The sequence below is a fragment of the Eumetopias jubatus genome, unplaced genomic scaffold, assembly GCF_037043125.1.
Source record: "Eumetopias jubatus isolate StellerSeaLion01/CBP00866 unplaced genomic scaffold, mEumJub1_p1.0 scaffold_13, whole genome shotgun sequence".
Taxonomy (NCBI): Eukaryota; Metazoa; Chordata; class Mammalia; order Carnivora; family Otariidae; genus Eumetopias; species Eumetopias jubatus.
In genome coordinates this window covers 17114348-17124346 of record NW_028274819.1, presented here as the reverse complement: position 1 = coordinate 17124346, position 9999 = coordinate 17114348, and the positions used below count along the sequence as shown (strand labels likewise).

Below are 9999 nucleotides of genomic sequence, written 5' to 3'. Positions count from 1 at the left end.
ACCAGAGCCTCTTGCAAACCAGTTTGCCCTGTTTGTCATTAAATGATTTGTCATAGTGAGACATCAGGACTAAGAGAGAAGAGCAGAGAGGACTTGATTGCTCTTAACACACTGAAACCCACAGCCTTCAAAGTTTAGCCCTGGGATGAGACCCTCCAAGTAGAATTCTGATGACCAGTGCAGTCCTTTTCAGTCCTTTGGTCCCCAAAAGGGTAATCTGATCCCAAAGATGGTAAGATGACCAGATGGCAATCTCCACCAGGAGACCAGCCCATAACTAGGAAGCAGGAAGTCCCATCTCTGGAGGAAGGGGGAGCAGCGGGGGACCCAGAGAGCAAGGCCAGAGGCCTAATGATGGAAGAGAATAGGCCTGGGGCAAAGCTCACTCTGGGGCGTTTGCACCTGCCTTGGAGCTGCTGGAAGGTGCTTATTTCCCTGGAATGCTTCCGGTCCTGCATAGCCCACCAAGGGCTGTGTTAAATTGGGCCCAGAGTTTATGCAGTTAGCATGTGAGACTTTAAATGTACTCCACGGCTTTTACCCTCTTATGGAAAGTTTCAGATGTATACAAAAGTAAAATGACTCTTAGAAAATTATCAACACTGGGCCTATCTTGTTTTACCTACCCATCCATCTCTTTTTTTTTTTTCCTCTTTAGTATTCTGAGTATTTTAAAGCGAATCTAACACATCTCACATGTAAATTAAATGGTACTAATTAAATGGTATTTGAAATACTACAAACAGATGGTAGTCCCTACTTTCAACCATACCAGCCAGAGTAATGAGCAAGGAAGTTGGGGCCCCCTGTTATAGTCCTGCTGGCCCCCTCCTTTTTACAAAGAGAACTCAGAAGTGAGCCGCCCAATGTTGGTGCCAGAACAAGAACCAGGGAGAAGTGGGCCCTCCAGGCTGCCTGGTGAGTGATGGACCCCAGCTGGTGCCAGACTTCCCACGCCCGGTTCCTGGAACAGGGCAGAGAACCTCCGGCTTACCACCGGCAGGAAGCGGTCCCTGCCGCACTTCTGGATGCGCAGGCGGGGCTCGGGGCACGCGGCGGGCCAGGGATGAAGCCGGGTCCCGGGACGTGAAAGCGGCGGTAATTCGAGTAGAGTATCCCGAGCGGGCCGGGCCAGGGTACTGGGCTTCGGATGGCCTTGGAAACAGGAGGAGACTTGCTCCCACGACTGGAAGGACAACCCAGGGCCGAGGTCAGGCTGGGCCCCGGGTCGTCCCGCCGCCGCCTCCGGGAGCTACCTGGGGAGCAGGCGGGCGAAGTTGGCTTGGCGCCCACGCCCCGGGCTGGGAGCAGGAAGTCGTCTCCCGCGGGCGCGGCCCTAGGCGCGGTGCTGCAGGTGCGGCCCGGCAGGTGCGGCGCGGCAGGTGCAGCGCTCGGCAGAGCGGGCGGGAGGCCAGTGCGTTAGAGGAGGTGAGCGCGGGGTCGCCATCGAGGCCCGGGAACGCCAGCCCTGGGGCCAGAGCTAGCGGCTGGGCCCGGCTTGGGGAAGGGGTTTCTTAGAAGGGGGAGGGAGCCGGGGGGGTGTGTTGCCTTGAGGCTCGCATATGGCTGTTTTCAAATGGGGCGGGGAGAGAACGCGCAGAGCGATTGAAGTCCTGAAGGGATGTTGTGGCCTCCGGCCTCAAGGAGCGCCCCGGGGGGAAGGGGGGGTGGCTCAGGCTTGGAAGAGGGATGGAGGAAGTGAAAGTGGGGGAAAGGAAGGGAATGCGACAAGGGAGAGTGAGCTGGGGCTAGTATAGGGATGGGGGACTGGTAAGGGTTCTCGCCCAGGGACTCTAGGCGCTGCCGAGGCTATGGGGGTGCGGTCGGGCCCGGGATGGGGGAAGGGGGCGGTGGACCTGCTGGTGAGCGGAGTCGGGGAGCGGGGGGTAGTTAGCTTCTGGTGGAGACGGAGCTGGGGTTGGGGAGGGCTTTCAGGAAGGGGGCCGAGGCTCAAGCACCTATAGGAACGTTCCGCAGAGGCCGATCGCCCCCCCACCCCATCCCCGAGCGGGGAGTGCACAGGAGCCGAGAGGCGGTTGGGGGGCCCGGACGCGAGCCTGACTCTGAAGGCTGTTTCTCGCCGGCTGTGGCTTTAAGGCTGACGCCGGGCGCGCGGGCCCTTTAAGGAGGGGTCGGGGGCGTGTCAGGAAATGAGTCCTGGGCCCGCCTCGCGGGGAAAGCGCTGCCTCGGATGTCCGGAGGCTCCGGGGCTGAACGCGAGCTGGGGCTCCGGAGGGCAGCGCGTTGCGGGCTAGGGCCGGCCCGGCCTCCTCCTGCGTCCTTCGGACCCCGCCCTGAGCACCTCTGACCTTCCCTGCACCCCTCTTTACAAACGCCCCCGCACGCCTTCCCTCCATTCAGCTTCCTGCATGCCTCCCCTTTTTCCCTGCAGCCGCCCAGGCCTCCCTCTCTCTTCCCCACGCTGTCCTCCGCCCTGCTCCAGCACCTTCGCCCTGCCTTCCTCCCCCTCCCTCTTCTTCCTTCCCTCTCCCCTCTCTTCTTCCAGAGACCCCTCCCAGGCGCCAGCCCCTTCTCCCCTGACAGGTCTTCTGTCTAACCTTAGCCTCTTCCTCACCCCTCCCCGTGTCTTGTCTCATGAGCCCCCTCAGAGTGGGAGCAGGTTGTAGGGCTCCCCCCAAAACAGAACCTCTTGGTGGGGAAGCCTCTAGGCCACCCCCCATGTGACAGTTGAGAGCTGCGGCTTGCAGAAAGCAGACGGGAGTGTACTGCCCTGTACTCGAGTTCTGGCTGTAGAGTGACCCAGTTCCTCTGCTGCCATGAACAGGGCCCCTCTGAAGCGGTCCCGGATCCTGCACATGGCACTGATGGGGGCCTCCGACCCCTCAGGAGAGGCAGAGGCCAACAAGGAGAAGCCCTTCCTGCTGCGGGCTCTGCAGATCACACTGGTGGTGTCACTCTACTGGGCCACCTCCATCTCCATGGTGTTCCTTAACAAGTACCTGCTGGACAGCCCCTCCCTACAGCTGGACACCCCCATCTTCGTCACCTTCTACCAGTGCCTGGTGACCACCCTGCTGTGCAAGAGCCTCAGCACCCTGGCGGCCCTCTGCCCTGGCACCATGGACTTTCCCTCCCTGCGCCTGGACCTTAGGGTGGCCCGCAGTGTCCTGCCCCTGTCCGTGGTCTTCATCGGCATGATCACCTTCAACAACCTCTGCCTCAAGTATGTCGGGGTGGCCTTCTACAACGTGGGCCGCTCACTCACCACCGTCTTCAATGTGCTGCTTTCCTACTTGCTGCTCAAGCAAACCACCTCCTTCTATGCCTTGCTCACCTGCGGCATCATCATCGGTGAGTGGCCAGCCAGGGCCATGGGGAGTGGGGAGGCATGGGGGGGGCAAAACCCCAAAGAGCAACCCTGCCAAGCATCTTTGGACTTTATCTCTCCCGGTTCCCTTGCCCAAAGTCATGTGAGGAAGAGCCTGGGGCCCAGAGAGCATAAGCTTCCTGAGGTCGCCAGCAAGTTAGGGGCCCAGCCAGGGCCCCTCATAACAAGATGGGATTATAATCTACATCTCACAGAGGGGCAAAAAACCAAGGTAGAGAGAAGTCCAGTAATTTGTGGACGATCACACAGATAATAAACGGCAGAGTTGGGATCTGATCTCAAGCAGTCTGGCTCCATATGCTTAACCACTGTATTGCTTCTCAAGAGTTCAAGTGCCCTGACTCCCCATCGAGCACTATTTCCAAAGGAGACTACATCTTCTATTTTTTTTAAAGATTTTATTTATTTATTTGACAGAGAGAGACAGTGAGAGCAGGAACACAAGCAGGGGGGGTGGGAGAGGGAGAAGCAGGCTTCCCGCTGAGCAGGGACCCCGATGTGGGACTCGATCCCAGGACACTGGGATCATGACCTGAGCCGAGGGCAGACGCTTAATGACTGAGCCACCCAGGCGCCCAGGAGACTACATCTTCTAATAAATATACCATCACCCTCTGACTTTGCAGGCTCGTAGTAATGGCTAAGAGAGTAGAGAGGAATAAGCTTTGAGAAGTTTTAGCTGTCTTTCCCCACTTGACCCTTAGAAAGGAAGAATTATCTATGGGGACTTTGTGCAGATCATTCACACATAGCATCTCCTTTGTTCCCCAGAGGTTCCCTGAATGGTAGCATCACCCTCATCAACTCCCGACAAACAAGGAAACTGAAGCTCAGAGAGGTTAAGTTACTTACCCAGAGCCACACAGCTAGGAAGTAGCCAGGCAGGGGCACAAACCCAGATTGGCCAGCTTCCCAGGCCTATGCTTTTAACCCCTCTGCTTTGTTCTTGTGCACTAGAGATTGTGTGTGCACTAGCTGACCACATGTGTCTATTTCAATTTAAGTTCATTTAAATGTGGTGACATTTTTAAAATTCAGTTCTTCAGTTGCAGGTGTTATAACCTGATTCTGTAGCCACATTTCAAGCGCTCGGTAGCCACATGTGGCCAGTAGCTACTGCATTGGGCAGAGCAGATGATAGAACATTTCCATCATCACAGAATGGTTTTTTGCAGCATTCTGGGTAAGGGAGCACCCACTTCCCTCAGAATCCTCCCAGCGCTCTGCCATTCAGGAATGTGGTCTTTCTTCGAACGTGTTTTTCCTGGGGCCATAAAGTTCATGTTGATTGACCTACATACTCTTTGCTGGTGTCTCAGAGTCCGGCTGAGGCACACTGGTGCCACCCGTCCTAGAAAATGTCACCATCATCGAGCAACTGCTGGATCTCAGACTCCTCAGTCCAGCCCCAAGATGGGAGAGGGGAGAAGGCTGAGGTTAGAACAGAAGGAGCTGTTGAGACCCCTGGCAGATTTTCAGAGCCCCCCGCCACCCCGTCCCTCCAGAGCCGATGCAGAGTCCCAGGCCTCACTTAGCCAAATGCCCCAGGAATCTCCATTTGAGCCCTGCAGACTGGCAGGAGGTGGGGGGGGGAGGGGAAGAACGGGGAACCTGGGGTGTGGTGGGGGACAATTTGCATACAGAAAGGTGAAGTCACTAGGGAAACTAGGCCCAGATCCTAAAAGTAATCAAAGTAGCTGATGGCTCCTGAGAAAGGGCATTCGCTGGCCATACTGATGGGGCCAGGCCGGGGCGGCTGGTGCTCCCTGCTGGCCCCAGGCCCGGCCCCCTCTCGGTTGGGCTTCCCCTTAAGATGGGTCTCCAGTGACTATTCCTGGGCCCGTGCAGCTTTCATAGTACCTTTCAGAGCTCCTTCTGGGTGCGAGCCCCTCTAGGATGCAGAACCTCGTGGTGGGTGCCCCTTTTGGACTTGGAAAGTAATTAGCAGGAGGACGGAGGGTGCTCTGGCCAACCCTCCACACCCCCAGAGCAGGTGTACAGGCAGCTGTTTGCCAAGGCTCTGCCAAGAAAGAGAATACCGTGCCTGAGTGTATGTAGTAGATGCTTTATCTCCTTCAACCCTCAAAGCCACCTTCCGAACAACCTCCATTCCCGTGGTCGCTCAGTCAGTCAACAAACACTAACTGCCGGCCAGGCACATGACAGAGACCATGCCAAACTTTGGGGATACGAATTTGGCAAAGGTGGACGGGGCGCCTGTGCTCCCGAAGGGCGTGGTGGTGGTGCCTGGCAGTGAGTTCTGCTGCGGGGGTGAGGCTGTGATGGGGGTGTAGAAGAGAACCTGGTGGGGGTGGAGAGGAAGACGGGGTTGGGAACGGGGTAATCCAAGCAGGCGTTCTGGAGGAAGTACTAGATGGGTATAAGGAAGAGGTGAGGAGAGAATGTTCTAGACAGAGAAAAGTACCTGTGCGTTTCTTCCTGTTTGGGCCAGAGCAGGACTCCCCAGACAGGAGGCTGCCCAAGTTAAATGGGTCTGGAAGATTTCCTGAGGGTAGTAGGCGAGGAAGGGCTTTAAGCCAGGGCAGGACTTGAGCAGATCTATCTGTCCTTTAGGAAGATCATTCTGGTTGCAAGGTGGGAAGTAGTTTGGTTTGAGTGAGAGGGTCAAGAAAGTGACCCAGGTCTCTACAGATGAAGGAAATGGGAGCTCAGAAAAGTTTAGCCAACTTTCCTCAGGCCACCCAGCCTCTCAATGGCAGAACCCGATGAGAGCCCAAATCTCTCTGACACCAAGATTCGGGCCCTGCCTCCTCAGAAGGTGGGGTCTCGCTAAAGAGATGGTGTAGTCGTCCCCAAGGGCAGGTGCCTAACAGCCTAGGGCAGGCAAGGGGTCCTGCAGGGAATCCCAGGCAGGATGAGGCCTGGGGGAGGTCTGGGGACTGGGGGTCTGGAGAGGCCAACTTTGATCTTGAAGCATGAGTAGAATCTCCCAGAAAGAAGGAGGAGGGTGTTTCTAGGGCAGGACATGAACAGGGACACTGAGTCCCAGCGTGAGAAGCAGGGAGACGAGAGAGACAACTTGGGACAATCGTGGGACAGAGACAGGACAGACACCCTTGCCTAAGGGTGCGGGAAGCCCAGTATGCCAGGCGGAAGAGTGTAGTCTTGATGGGGGGCAATGGGGAGCCATGGAGGCTCTGTGAGCAGGAGGTGACACAGACCAAGTGTCCAAAAGAGTGGACTGTCCCCAAAGACCTCAGGCCACAAGTGATTCTACCTCATTACAGGCTGCCATTCTACAGACAAGGAAGCCAAGGCTCTGAGACCTTAAGTCACTTGCCCAAAGTCACCTTAGCCACGAAGCACTCAGCCCTTTGGAGCTCATTTCCAGCATAACTTTCCAGATGCCTCAGGCCAGCACAGTCGCAGATTATGGGTTCTCAGAGCACACTGCACTGTTTTATGGCCCTTATTACAATTGTAATTAAATAATTGGGAAATGAATTGTTTTAATGTCTTCCTCCTCTGCTAGAATGTAAGCTCCGGAGAAAGCGTTTGTGTCTGGGGCCACCTCCCAGCCCTCGTACGGTGCTTTGCATGTACTGGAGCGTTTGGACATATCTGTGGCAGAGAGGCAGGGAGGGTTGGGAGGGTCAGGACTGCATTACGCTCTGTGAACTCTGGTGGCAAAACTCTGTCCTCCCTCCTCCCCGTCCTCCTCCCTCCTCCCCGTCCTCCTGCCTCCTGCAGGTGGCTTCTGGCTTGGCGTGGACCAGGAGGGGGCAGAGGGTACCCTGTCTTGGACGGGCACCCTCTTTGGCGTCCTGGCCAGCCTCTGTGTCTCGCTCAACGCCATCTACACCAAGAAGGTGCTCCCGGCAGTGGACGGCAGCGTCTGGCGCCTGACCTTCTACAACAACGTCAATGCCTGTGCTCTCTTCCTGCCCCTGCTCCTGCTGCTAGGGGAGCTGCAGGCCCTCCGGGGCTTTTCCCAGCTGGGCAGCGCCCACTTCTGGGGCATGATGACGCTGAGCGGCCTGTTCGGCTTTGCCATTGGCTACGTGACCGGTCTACAGATCAAGTTCACCAGCCCCCTGACCCATAACGTGTCCGGCACAGCCAAAGCCTGTGCCCAGACAGTGTTGGCAGTGCTCTACTACGAGGAGACCAAGAGCTTCCTCTGGTGGACAAGCAACATGATGGTGCTGGGGGGCTCCTCTGCCTATACCTGGGTCCGGGGCTGGGAGATGAAGAAGATTCAGGAGGAGCCCAGCCCCAAGGAGGATGAGAAGAGCAGCATGGGGGTGTGAGCTCCTCTGGGGACCTGGGGATGCCCCAGTCAGGGAGAACGCCTGGGGTGGGGCCAGAATAGCCGTGAAGACATCTCTCTGGACCCTGAGAAGGTGATCTGGAGGGGGTATTGTTTATAAACCTGATCACAATCTGGTGGTTAAAAAGGAACCAGTGTTGTCAAGGGATGTCAGAAAGTTGCCAAACCTATCTCAACCCCCTGTCCTGTTTCTGGGTTTTGTCCTCCTCTAGGGAGGAGGGACCCCATGGGAACAGCCAGTTAGGTTCTCTGGAAGAACACTCGCTTTCCGGGAGGCATCACCCTGTCCTGCTTCCAGGGCCTTCTACCTCCACATGACCTTTGGAGTTGGAGACAGGCCATGACCTTTAAGAGACAGCAGTAAGTCTTCACTTATACTCAGGGGAGATGGGGGTGCGACCCCAGCACAGGCCAACTAAAGGGATTTGGGAAACCTCACGTGTCTGGGTCCCAAGACAGGCAGTGAAGCTTTGATCCCACAAGTCAGCCTTCCTCTAGAGGAAAGTGTGGGCAGGGCTGAGGGAGGAAACAGACAAGTGTTCCCTCTTCTCTGCGTCCAGCCCAGCAGGCCCCATGGAAGGGCACAGAGGATCATTTGTCCTCAACCCTGGCCCTGGCACCCCGAGGGACTGCTGGAAACTGGCCTGGGAATCGGGTACCTCATGGGAAAGCACCCTTTTCCCACCATCTGCACCCTATGTTCCCAGCTTTTGAACACAGGGAAACCACACAGCTTGTAGAGGTTACGCAGGGTCATTAACACCCATCCCAATCCCTGACACTGGGAAGTGTCATTCCGCCCCTCCTGAGGAGCACCTGGCCCAGGTGAGACCTCCTGGAGGTGGAGCCAGGTAGCCTTCCCCACTCTGCCTTATCAGAGCTGCATCCCCCAGGGGGGCTGATGGAGCAAGGGTCCTGGCTCCGAGCCTCCCACCTCAGCGGTGCTGTGCCATCCCCAGAGCCTGATCCCTGTGCAGGTGTTGTAACCTGGCTCTGATGAAGGTGATAAACTAACACTTAACGTTTCTTCCCTGAGGTTCGGGCTGAGAGAAGCTTCTCCCCTCCCCCCTGCCCCGTGGTCTCGGACGGCCTTCACAACCCCTGTCGCTCCTGTCGGGAATTCTGTTCCATCTCCTTGGGGTAATGCCCTAATGTTTTTAGCCCCCACAGGAAAAGGTTGGGGAAGGGTGATCTTCTAATTCATGGTGGGTGGTTTCTAAGGAAGTGAGGAGGGCCTGATGCCCTGAATGGAGTGTGGATTTCATTAAAAAATGGGCGTAAGACATTGTGTAAACCCTGACCGTTGGGGTTCTTTTCTTTTCTGCAAAGCAAGTGCCTGACTTAGCTCAGAGGGCTGAGGCATCCATGTCAGAGATTGCCAGCCATAGGACGGGACAAGGAGCCAGGCCACCTCCCCCATCGGAGGTCCCTTGGTTTTTAAGATCTTGGTTGATTTCAATAACTGATCATTTGGGCTGCTCGTTTTGTTTTTGTTTTTGTTTTGTTTCCTCTCTTCCTAAGACTTTAAATTTCCACTCTTATGTTTTGAATTCACCAGTAAAGAGTGAGCCCGCAAAACCCTCAACCCCAATAAAAGCAGAACCCCAGGCCTGTGTGTGCTCTCTCATTCTCTCTCCCTCTCCCCCCCACACACATTCCCCCCCGCCAACATCACTGTGTGGCCCCAGGTGTGCTGTGTAGTTTCCAGATTCTGTAAGTAATAAACCTTTATTTTTTCAAAGTTTCCTGGTGGTTATTGCTGAAGGGTGTCTTGCAATCATAAGAACTGCAGGGGCCGGTCCCACCGCAACATTGCTTGTTGGCAGGCTGAGACCAGCACAAAACAATCAGTGTAGTTGGCAGGATTGCATGATTGCCCTTACAATTAACCCAGGGGAATGCCCTTGCTACCTGCGACCTGCTTACACCACCCGAGTCAGGTGGGTGACACTCTCTGGAAAGGGAACTCGGCTTGCTGGGGGTCTGTCACCTTGCCGTGGGCTTTCTCATACTGCCTCTGTGGCATGTGGCCTGAGGTAGCCCCACCCAAAAGTTTGAGGCTGCCATGATTATCCAATGATCTCCCCAGAGCAGCATGATCAAGGTCACATGGTCTAACGAGACAATTAGACCACTAATTACAAAGGCTTTAACTGACTATTAATGAGCATAAGGGTCTTATGGATTCGAGGCCAAGGAGAGCTAAGGAGGGTGGGTTGGAAAGCAAGGCTATCGGCACTACCTAAAAAAAAAAAAAATAACGCATCTATAAATGTCCTCAACATCTGGTTCCAATGCCTCCTAAGAGCCCTGAGGAGGTACACCAGCTCCTTGCCAAATGCAGACCCTCGTGGGTGCT

The 9999-nt window shown here is 55.8% G+C and overlaps 1 protein-coding gene across 2 annotated transcripts; it reads left to right on the top strand.

The window, feature by feature from the left end:
* The first annotated feature begins 1350 nt into the window (after window positions 1-1350).
* Window positions 1351-9381, top strand: SLC35C1 (solute carrier family 35 member C1). 2 transcript variants are annotated; one of them, XM_088017712.1, is made up of 3 exons: window positions 1351-1428; window positions 2786-3312; window positions 7061-9381. In XM_088017712.1, exons 2-3 carry the CDS (start codon window positions 2817-2819, stop codon window positions 7618-7620), a joined length of 1056 nt encoding a protein of 351 aa, XP_087873838.1. In that variant the 5' UTR covers window positions 1351-1428; window positions 2786-2816; the 3' UTR covers window positions 7621-9381. The 2 variants fall into 2 exon arrangements, with proteins under 2 accessions (XP_087873838.1, XP_027967141.1); XM_028111340.2 differs by lacking the exon at window positions 1351-1428 and having other exon boundaries at window positions 2193-3312.
* Window positions 9382-9999: the final 618 nt, after the last annotated feature.

Coding starts and splice junctions, on each gene's coding strand:
- SLC35C1 (XM_028111340.2), top strand. CDS start 2,778: ATGAACAGGGCCCCTCTGAAGCGGTCCCGGATCCTGCACATGGCACTG. Junction 3,313..7,060: donor CACCTGCGGCATCATCATCG/GTGAGTGGCCAG, acceptor TGCCTCCTGCAG/GTGGCTTCTGGCTTGGCGTG.